At 35.8% G+C, this 19,719-nt stretch overlaps 3 protein-coding genes, 1 long non-coding RNA gene, 2 other non-coding genes and 1 pseudogene across 6 annotated transcripts; 1 reads left to right on the forward strand and 6 right to left on the reverse strand.

Annotated features, from left to right (window-relative positions):
* Positions 1 to 270: 270 nt before the first annotated feature.
* Positions 271 to 6,213, reverse strand: LOC106425794 (annotated as a pseudogene).
* Positions 6,214 to 7,561: 1,348 nt separating this feature from the next.
* TRNAC-GCA lies at positions 7,562 to 7,633 on the reverse strand. The gene has a single exon. It is a non-coding gene; the product is annotated as a tRNA-Cys (tRNA).
* Positions 7,634 to 8,438: 805 nt separating this feature from the next.
* On the forward strand, positions 8,439 to 10,202 carry LOC125581316. The gene is made up of 2 exons (XR_007318980.1): positions 8,439 to 9,728; positions 9,940 to 10,202. It is a non-coding gene; the product is annotated as an uncharacterized LOC125581316 (long non-coding RNA).
* A 307-nt stretch (positions 10,203 to 10,509) lies between these two features.
* LOC106425795 (probable pectinesterase/pectinesterase inhibitor 54) lies at positions 10,510 to 13,885 on the reverse strand. The gene is made up of 3 exons (XM_013866512.3): positions 12,817 to 13,885; positions 11,835 to 12,419; positions 10,510 to 11,534 (listed from the first exon to the last, which is right to left on the reverse strand). Exons 1-3 carry the CDS (start codon positions 13,139 to 13,141, stop codon positions 10,837 to 10,839), a joined length of 1,608 nt encoding a protein of 535 aa, XP_013721966.2. The 5' UTR covers positions 13,142 to 13,885; the 3' UTR covers positions 10,510 to 10,836.
* TRNAC-GCA lies at positions 13,627 to 13,698 on the reverse strand. Its single transcript has one exon. It is a non-coding gene; the product is annotated as a tRNA-Cys (tRNA).
* Positions 13,886 to 14,118: 233 nt separating the features above from the next.
* Positions 14,119 to 16,131, reverse strand: LOC106425721 (glucan endo-1,3-beta-glucosidase 5-like). The gene is made up of 2 exons (XM_013866430.3): positions 15,518 to 16,131; positions 14,119 to 15,385 (listed from the first exon to the last, which is right to left on the reverse strand). Exons 1-2 carry the CDS (start codon positions 15,856 to 15,858, stop codon positions 14,236 to 14,238), a joined length of 1,491 nt encoding a protein of 496 aa, XP_013721884.2. The 5' UTR covers positions 15,859 to 16,131; the 3' UTR covers positions 14,119 to 14,235.
* A 720-nt stretch (positions 16,132 to 16,851) lies between these two features.
* Positions 16,852 to 17,748, reverse strand: LOC106425724 (brassinosteroid-responsive RING protein 1-like). Its single transcript, XM_013866434.3, has one exon. It carries the CDS (start codon positions 17,486 to 17,488, stop codon positions 16,979 to 16,981), a length of 510 nt encoding a protein of 169 aa, XP_013721888.1. The 5' UTR covers positions 17,489 to 17,748; the 3' UTR covers positions 16,852 to 16,978.
* Positions 17,749 to 19,719: the final 1,971 nt, after the last annotated feature.

Consider the following 19,719-nt stretch of genomic DNA (forward strand, 5'->3'; position numbering starts at 1 on the left):
AACTGTTTTTTTCGAGCTGTATTTATGCAAAATCATGAATAATAGTTTCAAAATTAATGTCCTACACATGTGAGACATCGACCATCGTCAAATATACCAAACAGGAAGGACGTGCAGAATCAAGTTGGTCTCTGTTGACCTATGCTTCCCTATCCACTTGCAAAGATTAATAACTGCTCTTTTATTCGATATTTGACGTATTGTCACTGATTCTGTTGCAATTGACACGAGCTTAATTAAACATTTGTAGACTAGTAGTTGAAATGATGCTTGGGATAATGCACTTTTTTTTACAAATGGAAAAGATAAGAAGTTACAAGAAGGATTTAATACCAAACATATATTTACAGCAAACTTCAAACCAAAAAGTCCAAAACAATGAAGGACTCTCTAACAAAAGTCTCAGACTATCATAAATTTCTCGCCACAAAGATAAATGTTACCCTATTCTTCTGCTAGACTGCAAACTCAAACTTCTCAGCTATTTTATTATTTGCCCTCCTCTTTGTAGTGTTACCTTTTTTGACTGTTGGTCATCACTGAAGTTTCAAAACGTGGCACTGTGAATCCCTCTCTAATAGTCCATTCTCCATGCTTGCACCGTAATACCCAAATGTCCACAAGTGACAAGACCATAAGTTGGTGAAGTAAAAGGTAAAGGTAAAGTAAGTTCTTGTTGGAAATGGAAAGTTGAGAGAGCTTCAATGGCAGAGTGCTTCTCCGTATGCTACCCATTGTTTAAAGCTATCTGTAAAATCATCGCAAGTCTTTGTGTGTGCAGACGGTTCCGCTTCCATAGGTTCCTTTCCCTGCCAAAGGAAATGTGAAGTTTCAAGTGAGTATGTGGGATGTATGATACAATACACTACCGTATGAATCACCCTGCTGGGAGAACTTCACTAGACAATTTATTATCATTAACTAACAGATTGGCTACGACTCTAACCATTTCATGCTATTTTAAGTTTAAAACAGAGGAATATAAACTTTGTAAAACATAAGATAGTCGGCATAACTATCTACTTGTGACAGGTTCAGTTTTTTTTTTTTTTTTTGATATCATCTGCTTGTTAAAATCCTATTAGCAGCTACTTCCACTTCGAGCTCGTTCAAGACTTTTAACTTCTATTCCAATTTTAGCCAATGGTTCATCCAAGTTTCAGAGAAGATATCATATTAGAGCTAGAACTCAGAATCAAGAAACACCAACTCTCAATGTACAAAACTCGCTAGAAGATATGTAGAGTAGAAATGGGAAGATACTGACCTTTCTGCTGCTTGATCCACTCTCGCTCATAGCTGGCGCTGGCTGTTTTGCTTCACTGATGATATTCTCTGATGACGACATTTCTGCTGTTGAATAGCTTGAAAGCAATGACGGCCTACCAAAACAGCAATGTGATTTCAAAAAACTGTTGATCATTCATAAGTAATAGGCAATATAATATAGTCATCAATGATAAAAAAACCCCTTGGATATGTAAAATTACTGACATGGATTTTTACGAATATGGCCAATACGATGCTATAGATATAGAAAAATTTAAGCTTCTATATAACGAGATCTGATTTCTCCATCGATTGCTTATAATCATACATTGATCTCTTTAATGCACAGTACACATACCTGTTCAACTGATCGTTCTCGCATAAATTTTCTGATGAAGAAAGCCATTCGACATCAACAAAATTTGAGACAGTAGACATGTCTTCCTGTTCGGACAAGTAATTGGAGTTACTACCATTATGTTGAACCTTTCGCGCATCTCCAAAAAAATATGTGCTAGGCATTGACGGAGTACACCTGCAAAGATGTTACAGCTGAAGATTCAGACCAACGAGAGACAAGTGTCACTATGTACTAGCGCACACAAATTCTTTGACTACATGCAGAAAGACATGTACAATAATGCTGCACCCATCAAAATTATAATGCATACATAGTCACTCAAGTCAAGCTAAAGGAAACAGCAGTACATATTTTATTTAGCTATAATCAGAATTAAGAAGAAAATGTAAAAGAATTAAACAGACCTCGATAATGCTACATAACCAGCAGCTGGCATGTCTGGTGATGACTCTGAAATTATATGAGTCACCTGGTGTGACGACGATTCGAAGCCTTTACGTGATATGCTTTCATGCTTGCTACTCATCGCAGACATCGGTGTGCGACTTTCATGGAGAATATTCCCGTCTGATAAGCACCTCTTCACAAGAAACCTGGAAACATAGTATAAAGAGCTGTGATCAGAGATGTAGTGTAACACAGTCAAAAATATTTTGTTCGATGGAATATTCATCTACTAAATAACAGAGCAGATTCAGGTTCTATATACATATACCTACATGGCTGTAGTCACAGAAACCTACCTTTCATCTTCCCCCATGCTTATTTCTACATTTTGTCCATTTGAGTGGGAATCTGACCGCAACTCCCAAACCGCCTGCTTACCTTGTTCAGGCTGGAAAGTACCTAGAAATCTGAATATAGGAAGTCACAAAGGCCCAAGAATTTCTGTAAGACTTTGAGATATCATGGCGTAACATGTTTATATGAGAGAGAGAGAGAGGGTGACAGAGAGTAGTTTACATATTAATGGCATCTTGTTTATCCGCATCCATATATGTGTTATTATAGTAGCGTTGCAGAGTCCTCAAGAACTCTTGTGACTGGGTTGCTGCTCTCCACTGGCCTCTCCTCTCACTGAAAACCTATAGCACACCAGAAATTATAAGCATCGAGAAAGTGTATCCAAACAATAGCGAGCATAATGGTAACTTAGTCAGTATAAATGAACAAATGAATCTGAGGCTCTGTCAGGACTTGGACAAGGAGAAAAAAATGTTTACCTTATTGTGGGCTGCAGATCCACCATATTGATAAGCTAGTGTGTCTCCCATTCTCTCATATAAAGCCATTAATGAACTTGACAAGGGATCATCAAGTTCTATTGTTGTAGCATCTCTAATTCCCAATGCATGAAGCTGTTGACCTAGAGCAGCCCAACCATATGCATACTGTGCAACATTTGTACGGTCAAGACAATCTATGCAATTGGTCCTCAGCACCCCCCTCTGGAGCCTGCCAGGCTTGTTATCATAATCGCCACTAGCAACATTCTTACTAGGGCGAAAATTCTTCTCTACAGAGTCGCATTCTCCACTATCATCATCAGAGCTATTATGTGGAGACATTTCGGCACTGCAATTTTAAGATATCAGTACTGTAAGACTTTCAGATACAGTTGCCTGGAAAATAACTTTTCTAGAACTTTTTGTTTAAAGGATTTTCCACAAAGTTATAGTTGAATGCTATACCCATTTTCAAACGGTAACAAAAATACGGAAAGTTTATGACAATGAGTTCTCATATTTGCAGGAAAATAAGTAGGAAAAGACTACTAAACTAGAAGAATGATTCCATGAACTACTTTTACAAGGATCGTAATAAAAACCAATTGTGAAATATATATTGGGGGAAAATTTATAAGATGAACAATTAAGTTACAGAAGCTCAAGCAAAAAGGCTTACTCTGAAGAAGACGAGCTCCTACAACCCTCGAGCATCATTGCTGGGGTAACTTGATGACAAAAGAAACCTGTTAGCATCAAAGCACATACAGCCACTTTGCCAAGAAGTGTCAAGACATTTGCTGTTTTGCTGAAATAAAGACAAAGAAAAGAGAATACAGGTTTTATCGAAAGATATGTTTATCAAATACATTATTTGAAGCAGCTTGAACTCAAATTTAAAAGGACACCTTTGAAAATGTTTGTGCAAGTCCCAGTGGAGGAATCTTAGACGATTTTCTTCAGGTAGATCTTTGTTTATAAAATCAATTGCATTGGCAAACTCTGCCCGGAGAATTGACTCCCTGGGTCTCCTCTCTTTTGTCTATTGATTGTCCAAAGCAACAGAAAAAAATCAGTGAAAGCTTTGAGGTGTGAGAGTATCAAAATGACAATGCACACACACTAGTTCTATTCGTTGATATTTTAAGTAGATTAAGGTGCAAGAAGAAGCACCACTTGAATAGGCTGAAATGATTAAGACATGAAAGATGATAAGAAAGTGAAAGCAAGCTTGAATAGGAAACTCACCTTGATCAAGTTCAGAATAATGATGGGGATTCCATATCGCTCTGCAAGGTTCTCAAAATGAAGTCTAGTTGCCTCATAGATCAGGTCCCTTTTTGACACTGGATATGACACTGAGGTATTCAAAAAGAGGGGAGAGAGAGAGAGAAGGGACCAGGCAGTATGATAACACTTACATACTATATCCGGCTTAAGATTCATCCGTGAAGTCTCCTGTGACCAAAATAGAGGGATTGAGCCACGATTCTGCACAACAGAACTTATTTGCATGGGATGGTCTTCAGGAACGTCCTCAGACAGTATCTGCTCTGTTTCGACATCATTAGCAACATTGCCACTTTCGTTTATTCCTCGTTTCAAGTACCTAAAATCATAAGGGGGTTTATAAGAAAAGAAGCATAATAACTACCACAAGTCGTAATAAGTACATATGTATACTATAAATCTCATAATGTTGGAAAGAACCCAAGATATGGAGAAATATTGAACAATGCTTGCGCATGTATTCTTCTGTGATTAACAATGTGGCCATTATTTGAAGTTGTAACAGTCATGTTTACCAAAGAGCACGAAACTAGGAAGTGATGAAAGCGGATACCTTGTTCCAGCATTATGACGGGAACGCCTAGCAACAAGAGTGAGTTTGAAATTCCTTCCAGCCTCAGAAAGAGTTGTCTACATGCATAACATAATCCAGTTTCAGTACCGATGAATCTAAACAGCACTGTGAAACTATGAAGGTATCTGAAAATAAAGATGCTCATGTATTTCACCTGCTTAAAAAAACCATACACCAATGCAACAGTCCAGACGGTATTCCGAAGATTATGTCGAATTCCACGAGTCAGGAACTCGTTCCACACAAACATTTTCTTATAGAGGGTGGTACCACCACTCTCATGGTCGCACATATTCTTCTGGAAACTTCGCATTATGTTGTAAGAATAGCTGAAAAAGAAGTCCTTTGTGAGGTCCACTACAGAAAGGAGCCTCTTGTACCTGTTAACCAACAACAGATAAATAAACGCAAGTGTTTAGACGTGCATTCTCTATTTTCACCAAAACACACACACACAACTTTTGTTCAACAATGGACTTGAAACAACAAAGAAAGGCATAATGAAACAAAAGATACCTGTTCTCGTCTCTTGAATTTACAATGTTGCAAAGGACACTAGAATTTTGCAATGAGATGATCTCACTCTTGGACACTTCATAAACCCTGTGAGTTGTGACCACAAATTTCACCTATCTCTCTTCTCTCAGTTATAACCAGCATGTAGTAGGGTCCCAAAAACTTAATAAACCCTGAGACCACACAAAATGTTAAAAAAAAAAAATGAGAAGAAGCTGTAATAGTAAAATCATCAACATAAAAAAAAACACAAACCAATGATGCCATAACAGAGAGTGACAAGTTTAAGCCCCCCAGTGGCTTTGTTTCCTTCGTGTATCCGTTTAAGCAACTCGTAGCATTCTTTTTTCGTATAAGCAGTAGAATCCTCACTGACGTTAAGCTCAGACGCATCAAGGCGGTCTATCTTGAGTACTCTATACACTCCACTACCATTCCAACCAATCATGTAAAAGTTCTGAAAGCCACAAAAAAAGAAAAAGATATCATTTTGCAAGAAGGGGAGACTCAAGGTGGAAGCTGTGTGTGTAGTTTACCGATTGAGTCTCAAAGAGTTTGAACTCTTGCATAGAGCCAAGAAGGGGAGAGCCTCCATTCTCCATTGACAAAGAAGAGAGCCAAAGCTCGTTACTTTTCACTCACTCTTTGCAAACAATCTAAAGAAAGATTGATTCTTTTTCTGGTGGTGCTGCTCTCGAACCGAAAGGATGCGACTTTAGGGAACAGAGACGAAGAAGGAGATCAATATACTAGAAAGCTCGAGCAAAAGGGGAGAAGGAAAGCTCATGTTCCGAAAATTAGAAGGTGGAAACGGAATAAAGATGACGAATTGGGATTCATTTGAAGCAGCGAGAGATGATGTGATGATATGTTTCAGCTGTTTTTCTTTTGTTTCTGTGTCAGACAGAGAGAGAGAAGGGAGGAGAAGATTTGGATCGAGAAGAGAGAAAGCCACAATTTTCTAATAAGATAATTAAATAATAGCCCGTGACGATGCTATAACCTACAGCTGTCTCGGCTCTTAATATGGAATGGCTACACTTTCCTCAAGTTATCACTCTTTCCTTCTTCTTTTTTTAATATTTATTGACATCCTGATTTTCTTAACCAAATCATTAGTGACTCATTTTGGCAAAGTTAAACATGTTTAGATTAGATTAGATTAGATTATCAGAGAGATGCTGACGCCAACACATTTTTGAAAGAAATGAAAAACAATAGTGATGGTAAAAGGACATGCAAACAACTGGGGTTTCTAGCTTTAGTGGTAAAGAGCTTACAGCTGTGAGTACTGCCACCTGAATTCGAGTTCCCGCCACTGAATCAGGCCCGTCCCTGCCATAAGGCAGGTGAAGCACTTGCTTGAGGCCACATTTTATATAGTAAAAATAAGGCCCCATATTTCATATATTTTTTTGGACAAATTGGTACCTCGTTTGACTTTTATCACATCCTGATTCAATTTTATCTTATTCAACCTACTTCTTATGCTAACTATATTTATTATTATTTTAAGCTTTTTTGTATTGTTTGTGGTACTACGTTCGTATCTTACGTAAAAAGCCGCACAATTTTTTTTTTGCTTTAGGCCACTCTCGACTACGGGACGGCACTGCACTGAATAATTAACATTTCAGCATCGTCAAAGACAGATGACCGACACGTAGAAACACGTGACTAGTATGGATCACTTCTGTAGGTCAGGATACCTCTGTATAATTTAGAAAAAAAAGGACATGTAAACCCACGTTCTGACCGGATTAAAACATTTGACTATATGATGTAAAGGATTGTTATCTTTTCTTTTTGTTGGGCTTAGCGTGTTCGGTTTAATATGAATTAACTAAGAACGGTGCCGCTAGCACCACAAGACGTTTTGGTTAGGAATAAAATAAATACTGTATATTGAACAAATGCTTGATTGGTGCCCTATAATATGCACATTTATACGCAACATTGACAGCTTAGATGATCTAAATTATTGCTATAGTAATTACTCATTTTTTTAGTGTGAATAGTGACTACAATATTAATATTGCTTTTACACACGAGGCTTTGTGTACGCAAAAAAAAAAGCTAGCAACTTTCATAAACCTACTACGTACAAAGCAGTTTTTAACAAGACTTGAAAGAAGCGCCACTAACATTTAATAAGACGATGGGGGTTAAAGGCTTCTTCTACAGATCTTGATTACGTTAGAATCAGCTTATCCTTCTTGGGCCTTACTAGCCCACCGTTCTTTTATCCCCTAACTAACTTGACCCATGAGTTATACTCTAAAAAAACAACAAATAATAATATTTTATTTTAATATTTAAAAGAGCAGGGCCCAACCGGGTTCGAACCGGTGACCTATTGATCTGCAGTCAATTGCTCTACCACTGAGCTATGGACCCATCATGTTTTTAAATACTTAAGTTTCATATTAGTTGTCCTCAGTTTTTCTAAAACCTCACATGTTTAGTCAATTATCTAGTACTCATTTTTCAGCAAAATCACTTCTCATTTTTCCAATGTTGAATAAAACAAAAAATATTGAAGGTTGAATACATATATATATATATATATATATGACGAGTGAGAAGACAATTCATTAATAAACAGATTAGTATAAATGTCATTCAAAAAATTTAGAATGTGGGAAAAAAATACAATAACTGAAACGCTGAACTAATTGATGGCTCGTATCTTATTTGGATTAATATATATACCTAATGAATTTTAATTTTAATGTTTATTTTATACAAATTTCAAATTATTAAATTAGATATTTATTTTAATGTTTTATATTTATTTATGGGATGTAGATATTGAATCAGAAAATAGTAATAATAAAATCATTCTTAGAATTGAAACTAAACACTTATTATATTTGCAGACTTAAAAAAGTTCACTGGCATTGAAAAGATTATAAACAATCACAATACATAAACATCAACAGAATAACAATAGCCAGTAAATATTATATATTTTTTTATAATTTATATTTTAAAAACAGTTAGACAAAAACACAAAATAAATAAATTATAAAACATTATCTCTATATTCTCTTAGATTATATTTATATTATGTTTATTATTTGTCAATTGTAATGTTATTTAATGTTTTTATCCTAGTTTTTCATTCTTCCATATTTTTAATATTTTTGGGTTAATTTTTATTTTATCGTTTATATAATATTTATTATTTTAGTTTTAAGTATATTGTTTTGATAACATTTGTGATTTTAGGAATCAAAATATAATTTTATGTTCGTCATGTTCAAATATTAATTTATTTTAGGTTAGGAATATAATTTTTTAATATTCAAAATATATAAAATATTTAACATAAGAATACATTTTATATTTTACGATATTTCTAATGATGCTTTACCTTTAATCTTAAATTTAATTTTGCAATAATATGTATTTGGATCAATATTTTTAATAAGAATCGGAGAAACTGCTATAATATTAATCATTAAAATCATAACTAAATATAAGATAAACATAATTATGATACTATTATCAGTAGAATTTGTTTAATATCTATTGTTAATATGATAATATCTATTTATTAATAAAATATACTAAATATCATGATAGTATATATATTAAAATACTGTTTAGAAAATAATAGTATATGCATATTGGTAGAATTAGTTAATATTTGTTTATTAATTATCTTAAATTTCATGATAAATATATACATATATAAATAAAATATTAAATAATATTAATTAAACTAATGACTTATCCTAAAATTATGGAGAAGATGACAAATCAACAAATTTACTTCTAAAATTTTACTATAGATAAGGATTATTATTCTAATATTCCCACTTGATTTTGCTTGCTTTTTTAAAGGCTTCTTATTTTAATCAATGTTTAGAATAATATTGCAAGTAATCTTCAGTTATTAAATTAGTATTAGTATACTTCTTAAAACCATATACATAAATATATTACCTATAGAAGATGTTGAGATCTAATCATAGTTATTTGCATATTAAGTTTTTAATTTGTACATGTTGATGATTTACCTTTTGGTTCAACTTCTCTTGTTATCCACATTGAAGTTTTTTAAAAAAAATTTCCTCTTATTTGTTTTTGCCTTAACTTCATTTGTTATTGCCTTAACTTCAAATTCAAAACCCTGGTGGACTTTACCATATATATAATTTTCAAGGTAAGTTTATAATTTTACAGTTACAAATAAGTATAATTTTATCTTTACACATTTTACCAAACTTATTCATTGAATGTCTCTGTTACCAAATCTCAACCCATTAAATAATTTCCTATTTTGGTATTTGACAAAAATAATCATGTATTAGAGATTTGACTATTCCATTTGTTATATATACGCATGTTCCCCTTTTAATTATTTTTAGACCAAGCAAAACAAACTTTAATTATCAAAATATTATTCAAGCGATGGCTTTGTCAAAGTCCCAACTTGCAACACTTCTCATCTTATGTTCTTTGCTATTTGTTTCCCAATCAAAAAGTAAATACTTCTTTATTTCTCTCTCTTGTTAAGTTATTTATAAAACTTGTTTTCATTTGGAATTTTTGCAACACATGTTTGACGAAATTTACGTTTGTAACTAATTATAACAAAATTAATTAGTAGACAATGTTCTGTAGAACAATACATAATTTCTTAGAAACTTGTAATAAACTTATAATCATTGTCGTTTTTTTGGGTTAATTTATAGTATTGAAGATAGAAGGAAAAGGCAACCCTCCTGACGAATGTAAATTTAGAGGTGGGTGCAATACTAGCGAAGAGTGTAAAATTCCATGCGGACCGCCTCGTTTCCCACTGGGAACTATTGGTTTATGTGTGCGAGATCCTTTTGCTCACTCTGCCGTACATCTTTGTTGTTGTGCGCCTAAAAATTCATCATAATGAATGTTGGTCGAATATCTATATTATTTATGAATTTAATGAGATAATAAGAATATTTTGGTTTTTACATGTTAAGTAGCATCAAAAGTTGAATTTTTTTTGGAACGCAACTTTTATCATCAAAAATTGTATCGTCATCTAAAAACATAAGAAAAACGAGAGAGAGCAGAATAAGTTATTATCCTTCAAACCCCCCCCCCCCACCCCCCACCCCCCCCCCCCCCCCCCCCCCCCCCCCCCCCCCCCAAAACAAACACATTAAAATGCATATGTATAAGTATAACTATCCTAACGTACATATTAATTAAATATTAATTTTTATTTTCGTTTTCATAAAAACTAAGGATAAAGATGCTCTGGTATTATATTTTAAAATGCACCTTCGTTTTCCTGTATAATACAATAAAGGTTTTTAAAAGAAATATTTTTTGAAACAAAGGTTTTTTAAAAATTTGGTAAATTCGAAGTCAGTTGCTTTACCAGTACCAGTGAGCCGTGCACCCTTGTTGAATCCCTGATATAAAATCTTCATATAGTCTGGAACTTAATTGTAAATATCATGAACATTTCACTTAATTTTAAATATCATGACCATATAAAACTGAATTTACATTCGATGTTAATCTATAAAGTGTATAAATCCTTAACCGTATACTTAAAACCATCCATCATATGTCTTCTCTCATTTTTTCTCTTTCACTAATTAAATCCCTGAAGCGAAACTAATTCCAGTAGAGGGCAACCAAGAAACTCCATCAAGAAATTTACCAACGCTAAAATAACTTGCCTCTTCAAACCCAATTACATGAAACCCTTGCCATGTAACCCTCTTGGAAACTCTAGCTTTAGGACCATAGTTCTTAAACTCTCCAAAGTACAATGTCTTTAGCACTTCATCTCCAGAGTTTAACCACCCGGCCCATCCTTCCTCCGCTATGGCATCATCAATATAAGTTTCCATCACTATAGACCTCGAATACTTTTTCCACGGCCGTCCCAAGTACGAACTATACCTATGTTTCATGCCCGAAAAATCTAAGTCCGTAAGGATCCTACAACTATGGAGGGCAAATCCGGTGTTTTGTCGCTGGTCTGTCCTCCCGTTAGCAAGAATAACGTTGTAGGCCTTGACATCACTAGGGCGACGCAAGATAAGGTTACAGCTTTGGAAAACCGCAGCAGCGTTTCCAAATATGAAATCTATGGTTCCATAAATATCGCATTCTCTATAGAACTGACGTAGAGCGGCTGCGTAGAGCGTGTCTTGATAACCAGAGATGCTACATCTATATAACACTGACTGGTCTGATGTGATGCTTAATGCTATGGCTTGTTTTCCTCTAGGCCCTGCCGTGTTCTTGATTCCTATATCCCTCGCGATGAATCCGTCACCCGTAACGGCTGCAAAAATGTTGCATCACATTGTCAACTCTTGTGATATATGCGTAACATATACTACACCCGTTACTGTTGCCAAAAAAAAAAAAACTACACCCGTTACATAAAAATAAATATTTGGGGAAAAAATATTGCTCATAATTCTTTTTTAATATTTTCTATAAAATTTATATAATTTAATAATAGTAAATTGTATGTTGTAAAAAATTAATTGAGTTTACTTAATTATTAATGATTTTTTTCTTTTTTAAAATATATAAATTTAATGTATGCAAATGAATGAATGCATGTATGTGTACTGACTCATCGTAGCGGTGTCCGGCACGGAAGTTCCTCCGGCGGCGCTATCATCGCCGACAATCACCGTCAGGTCTTTTCCTTCTCCGATCAACGTGATCTCATCTTTCTCGATTCTTACTTTCTCTTTGTAAATACCTCTTTTCACATATATAATGAATCTGCCATTTCCACTAGCAGCGTTGACAGCCTCCATCACGGTCCGGTAATCTCCGGATCCGTCTTTGGCGACTAAGACGTGTGGTCTACTTCTAGACGTGCGGCTTGCTAGAAGCTTCCGTTCTCCGGCAGAGACCCACCGTGGAAGAACGGTTGGCTTTGGATTTTCCATGAAGGTGCCAACAAGAGCCAAGGAGTTGCTGACTAGTCGAGAGAGGTGATCCATTTTCTGTGTTATGTGGCTGACGGCGGAGGAGGAGTGGCCACCAGAGTCTAGGACGGAGTCTTTGCATGATTGTTGGAAAGTCATGGCGGCGGAGAGCCATGTTTGAACGTCGTGTTTGGTGGTACGCTTTCTCGATGAGCCGTTGAGAGCTTCCATTGCTTGCTGAAGTCGTCTTGTTGACATTTTCATGAGCCGTTCACATGAATCTGTAAAGTTATTGATGACAATATAATTATTATTTTCACCTTAGATTCATGGTATTTTTCTTTTATTTTATAAAATTTATACTAGCATGATTTGTCAAAATTATTAGGTAGCTTTGGTGGAGATAAGAGAAATGCTTTTCAGAAAATTATTGTAGTGACCGAGTAGATAATTTATTTGCACTACAATATTCGCATGTAATATACAAAATCATATCTATGATAGATTGAAAGTAGTAAATCAAAAGTGAAAGACACAACTTTAAATGGCCGTAAAGCATCAATTAGAGAATTAATCATGTGTTGATAATTTACTTTCTTGTGTCATTTGATTGTGTATAACGAATAGAAGAGGATATAATCATCATTGTGAAGAAACGGTGTTAGTTTTGTTGTGTACCTGCAACCGAAGGTGAAGGCAACGTATTTGTGGAATCGTCTAGAGAAATGACTTCATAGGAAGCCATAGAAGAGGAGAGAGGAGGAATAAGGTTACTGGAACCAGACATCGTCTTGTTGACAAGAAAAGACACAAAGTCGAGACTTGTAGGAGATCCATGTCGAAACTCTCGTAAGGTTTGGACACAAAGAGAGGTGTATTCAGTGGAGCTACAAAGCCTTTGCAATTGATTTCGGTAAGTAAATGGCATACGTCCTGAGGCATCAACAGGTAGAAGAGCATTGACCAATAATAACCCAAATAAAACCATATCAGTAATACCCATTTTTATTATAAAAGTTGACTCTTTATTTTATTTTCTTGGTTAGTGTATGAGGGAATGTTTATGATATCCAAATGACTAGGAGATTAGCATTAATTTATAGAGGGGGTTTTAGCTGATGAGGTGAGTGTCTGGTGAGTTAGTTTAGCGGTCTACCATTTTTTTCATAGAGTAGATCGAGACTTGAGTGGCTTTGATGGGATAATGAACTCTCACTCTTGTAGTTTGTTTTTTTTAAAGGATAAATCATCTTTTTCTTTGTTGGACAACTTGACTCAACATCAATTTTCTGATACAGGTAACCCAAATTATTCGTGTTTAGTTAGTTATATATTATCTCAAACAATTATTGAAAACATTTATAAGCTGAAACGATGAAAAATGGAAGCTAAGGTAAGTTGACAACTATTGCTAACTGCTAATTGACTATTTAGTTGAAACTCTTATAGAATCTTATTTATTGATACTCTTTAAAATGCAAAAAAATGAGGGCCCAACCGGGTTCGAACCGGTGACCTATTGATCTGCAGTCAATTGCTCTACCACTGAGCTATGGACCCATTTTGATTTACAGATTAGCAAGACAGAATTACAACTCACATTTACACAAATTAGGTTTCAGGGTGGATCGATCACACATACACAAAATCAATTCTATTTGGTAAGAAAATGGCGTGGCATCCTTTAACCCAAAAAATGTTGTTGCATCCCATGTAATCCATTTTGGTATCATTCGATTTTATATTGTTGTTAGCTGCAACAACTCTGTTGAATTAAGTTACCTTCAGTTAATTAATTATAAGGAGAGTGATAATCATAAATACATTTGTTAGTTTATCTTTATGTCTAAGGTTTTCTCTCCAGCAATTTCTAACTAACATACGAACTCATACTTCTCTCACACGTCACACCAACCAGTGTCGTTAATAATAGTGCTGTGGCCATTGTATGTTAAGACATCGTAAAAATGAAAATAAAAATAAAAATAAAGACATCGTAGATTATGGTTATAATGTATGTCCATTTATCGACTGTTGTAGTTACAAAGATATGTAATAAAAAGAATAAAAATAATTACGACAAGAAGCCCCAAAGAATCAATTAAACACCGCCCATCCCACCGCCATCGCTGCCGCCGCCACCGTCCTCCACTTCATCTCCGTCGCACCAGAACTCCTCGGCGGAGGACGCAAAGTCTCATGTCTACTCGTATCAATCTCAATAGGAAACCTACACGAACCACGCGACGGGTCAATCTTAGTAACAAACCCTAGATTGTCGAACACGCAAGAGCCACGTCGATGATCCATCTTCTGAAAATACATATTAAACGCGTAAGACGCGTTCGCGGCTGGATCCAAGGCCGCGCAAGATGAGCCCGGCCCAAGAGAAGTGCAATCCGCCAGCTGGCAAGCGTAATCAGCAGACGCCCCACCGTTGTTCCCCGCAGCCGCCTGAGGAGAGAGCACGCACCACTCACGTGCCTGGTAACGAACGCCCTTCGCGGGAACTAACTGACGTCCGTTACCGAGGCTGAGAGGGTACTTAACGGTGCCGTCGTAAGAGAATATTCCCCAGTGACGCTCGAACTTCCCCGGGTCGACGCTCTTGACGTCTTCGTCGACTAGAGAGAATATGTAAACTTCCGGCGCCGTTTTCCGGCGAGGCGTACCTTGTCCTTTCACGATGCGGTTGAGCAGCCCCTGGTTGAACCTCTGAGCCATCGCCGGAGTCGCGTTTACATCGCCGTCGGTGGGCCACCCGACTTCTCCGACGATGATCTCCACCTTGTTCGCGTCGAAGCCGTTTTTCTCCAGCGCCGAGACAAGAGTGTCGAAGTTCGCGTCGAAGACGTTCGTGTAAGAGATAGATCCGTCGACGACAGGCTTAGCTCCTCCGGCTGCGGAACCGCCGCCGGGGAAGAAGGCGTACTCGCGGGGGAAGTTGGGATCGGCGTTGAGAGAGAGGAAAGGGTAGATGTTGAAAGTAATGGGCGAGACGGAGTCAGCAAGGAACCGGACGATGGAGACCATTAGTGTTTTGATGTCGGAACGGAAGTCGCCGGAGGAAGGGAGACCGTCGCCGGACTCGTAGACGTCGGCGTTAAGAGGCACCGTGACTTTGACTTGCCGACCAAGACCAGCTTTCACTAGAGCTGCTTGAACGTTCTGTAGCGCCGGGTACGTTGAGTGGACGAACCTGTCCTTGTATGTCTTCAAGAATGGCTCGTTCCCCACGGCTACATGTCTGATCAAATTATATTAACAATTAAAAAAATTTAAACATGTCTTTGGAGCTTTATTAAACTAATCTTAGAAACTTAAGCATGTGTTTTGTTTAAGATATGAGATTGGTTTCTTGAACTGCGTTGCAATTTACCTTATGTCGGTTCCATATTTAGAGATGTATTGAGAGACGTTTTGTTGAACCCAAAGCTCGGCGGCGGTAACGGTAGATGCCATAGTTGCTAAGAGATCGTTGGGGATACCAACCATGACTTGAATACCGGATTTACCAAGGGCTCTAAGTGCACCAGGGTCAGCTTCAAATAGCTTGACCTTGTTGAACCCGTTGTCCCTGAGGAGCTTTACTACTATGTTTGGCGGAATAGGATGGCTCGCTTGTGTCCCCCAGTTACATGCCAAGGCGTCGACATTCGTCAATGTGTTGTGAAGTAACAATATGGATAGGCAGAAGAAGTATGTATCATGACGACCCATTTCTTTGTAATTTTGAGATTTGGGTTGGAAGATTGTGTTTAGAATGTAGGGTCTAATAAGAATTGGTGTGTGTTTGTAAGTGTGTTATATATACAAAAAGAGACAATGATGTAGGGGTTTTAGAGAAGATGAGTATATGGAAGAAAGAGGGGAAAGGAAAGGTATTTGATATGGTGGTTTAATAAGGAACCTGATTCCACTGGAGATAAACCTCAATGTAAACCATCCAAGTAAGGGCTTCTACTTCAACATTTCTTATGTATTTTGTAACAAAAACAAACGTATAAAAATAATTGCACATGGCATAGTGATTAAAATGTAGATGTGTAGATAAATTATACGAGAGAGATGCATAAAAAGAGAGGGGGAAAGAAGAAAGGAATGGAGTGGATGGAGACCATGTGTTGGAGAATATTAGAAGAAAATTAACAGGCTTTCTTCAACACGTTACAACGTCAACCGCATGACCCAAATACTCAAAAAAAAAAAAAATCAACCACAGAACCAAATACTCAAATTATATGATTGCAAGTCCAACTTTCCTACCAAACCTTTGTATTTCTCAAATTCTATAGACTTTTTTTTGAACAACAAAATCAAATTCTATAGACTATATGTAAACATTTTCAATTTTGAATGGACTCCACACTCCGACCAGTTAAAACCATAAGAGGTTAAGATCTTGGTCCATGTTTCAGGTGGTTATCATTCACATATGCTAGAAGGCTAGAATGTGAGGTTACTGTGGAAATGTTGGATTGATCATTCTGGGATTTTTCTTGTCCCGTTCAGTTATGGGTTAGGTTAATACAGTAATATGTTGGCAAGTTACTTAATGACGTAGGTAGAATGACATAAGAAAGGGAAAGTGTTACCATTAAGTTTTGTACGAACATTTTATGAACACATACTAACAAAATTACTTAAACGTCACCTAAGTAAGAGATTTGCTGATACACAAAGAAGTTTAAAATTTTGATATTTTTTTGTCAGTTAAAATTTTGATATTATAATCATATTTCCTATTATATCCATTAATTTCACAATTTACAAAATTGACCAACGTAATTTCAGTTGATCGCCTAAAAATCAAATAAAATTTGAAAAATAAAAATAGAAGTCAAACGAGAAGATCGTCTCCAAAGAGGTAGAGAAGCCGCTCAACGGCCCAGCTAGGTTCTGTCTTGGCCGGCCAATCCCCACACGACGATGTATCAGCAGCAAGAAGCGGAGTCCTACAGAGAGGACAAGTGCGGTGGTTATCTTCCTCTCCCTCGTTACCATCTCCGCCGCAGCACTCGTAGTCCAGCCACCTGTCAATACACTCGCGGTGGAACACGTGGCTACAGTTTCTTAGCTCTCTAACCTCATCCCCGTCTTCCAGGTCACCGAGACACACCGCACACGTGTCGCTGATCAGTTCCGGAGATCGCTCCAACGCGTCATGGAACGTAGTCACGGAGAGGCTCTGTTTGATGGCCTGTGAAGAAACGGGAGGAGCAGAGGTTCTTGATTTGGATCGGTAACGTAAGATCCAAGCAAAGATCCATCTCAAGAGGGTGATGAAAACAGCCATTTGGTAGAGAAGTTGAGTGACAATGAGACCAGAGTCTTGGATGAAGAAGCTCATTGTTTCTTTCTTTGTTGCTTAGTGAGAAAGAGAGAAGAGAAGAGAAGGGGAAGGAAGAGTGAAGGATGAGCTGCGTTTTTAATAGTGACGAATAAAGTAGTTTGCTTACTCATGCTTTGCTTTTATTACGTTAGTGGTGGGTGCCAGTTCCTTTCTTGATTTTGATGGAAGATGACCATGTGATGACCAAGAAAGCGATATCTACAGTAGTAATTTCATAATCTATGCTTAAAAGCTAATTATAATATGATTACTTGATAGTAAATGGCGTCATTTCTGGCTTTTGACCCATAGGCAGGGACAATCTTCTTGTATAAAACCTTACGTGATTATTGACCGGCCAAGATCTTAACTTATATTTAATACTTACGCTTAGGGGTGTTCAATCCGGATATCGGTTCGGTTTCAGTTCGATTTTTTTCGGTTTTCGGTATTTCGGTTAGTAAAATATAACTACCGTTCTAAATCCATATTTACTTCGGTTCGGTTTATATACCGTCGGTTTTCGGTTTATCCGATTTTATACCAAAAAACATAATTATTTTGTTTGAGATCATATTATATGAATTTTAGAGTCATATGTCAACACAGTCATTTATTAAAATATATTATATGTTCAAATAAATGAACAAAAAAATAAAAATGCTTCTACCATGAAATAAAATAATCAAATATATGACTAAAGTCAAAGCTTGAAATTTTGAAAATAAAAATACGAAACAAAACAGAAACATGAAAAAAAAGTTTTTCCACTCTTACATATTTAGTGTACATTAAAGTCATGATTTTTCAATTGAAAATTTCCATTAATTATTGTCCATCAAATTTATAATCTTCATATTAATTTAGTGAAGACTAAAATAAAGCAAAAAAATCAAAAAAAGACTTAAAAAATAAGATGTCTGAATTGCGATGTATTGTTATTTAGTTATAGTTCAAGTGTTTTACAAATTAAGGGTTTTTATTACTATAAAATTATGGTAATAGTTATTAACACAAATTTAACTTATGTAACAAATATATTTTCATGTATTGTTATAAAATAGATACATTTTCTACTTTTAATCGGTTTTGTTCGGTTTATTCGGTTTAATCGGTTATATATCAAACCATATCCAAATCCTACGGTTTTTATAAAATTATATCCATTCGGTTTATATGGTATATACCAAAACCAAACCATATTGTCTATTTCGGTTCGGTTCGGTTCGGTACGGTTCGGTTTTACCATATTGAACAGCCTTACTTACGCTTATGCAATACCTTTTCCTAATAACTTTTAGTTTTATCGATTGGTTAAAGTATCGTCAATAAAAATAAGTATATTAATCCCATTGGACTAATTAATTTCAGTCTTTTTCTCGACCTAATCAGACGTTTTTTTTTTACAAAAAAAAAAAGTATTTCTGACTAGAGTATCAAAAATATCATACACTTTTTTATAAATACTTTGAGTAAACCTTACTATTTTATGGCACAAATGAAATAATGTCAACTTGAGATCAGCCGATCAATTATCTAATCGGCTCATATGCAAATCAATCATCCAATGGTCACAGTGCTTCATAATTATGTCTTTATGTTATTATTATTATTATCAATCAAGAATCAATTTTGTTTTGTCAATAATTTTATCAATAAAAAGAGGTCTCAACAAGATCTTATAATGCTTTCTCGTTAGGGGAATATGCAGTGACCTCAACACAAATGAAAAGGGACGAGAACAAAAAAAAGTCTTGAATAAAAATTGTGATAAGATTTTGTAAAAATCTGATTTAAATCAAACACCTTTGAGAAATCCTAAATTTAAGCTTGCAAATAAATAAAAGCATATGAGTTCAAGTTGGATCAATAGTATCATGCATTTCTATTGAATTGTTGCACTTTTAGTGTCTTTTAAATCGAAATCTATTCGAATCATGGATATTCTTGCGATTCAACTCATCTAAATAAAGCTACATAATTTTCTGGTAAGACATTTTACAAAAAGGTGACGCTATAAATAAAGATCGCGATTATAAGGTCCCATGTGATGATCTGCTCTCCTTTATAACGTGTTTTGGTCGGTTGGCCCAACTTTACAACGCCAACGTTTGTAGTTTTAGGTGACGACTGATACCTAAACAATTTTACAAATGTATGATAAAAATCATTTCGAGGTTTGTTGTTGTATCCATATTACTTGAACTGATTTCGTATTCTTCTGCCCTTTTCTACAAACCTTATTTTTA

Source organism: Brassica napus, chromosome C2, assembly GCF_020379485.1.
Source record: "Brassica napus cultivar Da-Ae chromosome C2, Da-Ae, whole genome shotgun sequence".
Taxonomy (NCBI): domain Eukaryota; kingdom Viridiplantae; phylum Streptophyta; class Magnoliopsida; order Brassicales; family Brassicaceae; genus Brassica; species Brassica napus.

Excerpts from the sequence above, each read along its gene's own strand:
- LOC106425721 (XM_013866430.3), bottom strand. The coding sequence starts at position 15,858 with ATGGGTCGTCATGATACATACTTCTTCTGCCTATCCATATTGTTACTT. Across the intron at positions 15,386-15,517 it reads AAATATGGAACCGACATAAG|ACATGTAGCCGTGGGGAACG; the intron begins GTAAATTGCAAC and ends TAATTTGATCAG.
- LOC106425724 (XM_013866434.3), bottom strand. The coding sequence starts at position 17,488 with ATGAGCTTCTTCATCCAAGACTCTGGTCTCATTGTCACTCAACTTCTC.
- LOC106425795 (XM_013866512.3), bottom strand. The coding sequence starts at position 13,141 with ATGGGTATTACTGATATGGTTTTATTTGGGTTATTATTGGTCAATGCT. Across the intron at positions 12,420-12,816 it reads GCCTTCACCTTCGGTTGCAG|ATTCATGTGAACGGCTCATG; the intron begins GTACACAACAAA and ends ATAACTTTACAG. Across the intron at positions 11,535-11,834 it reads GCCGGACACCGCTACGATGA|CCGTTACGGGTGACGGATTC; the intron begins GTCAGTACACAT and ends ACATTTTTGCAG.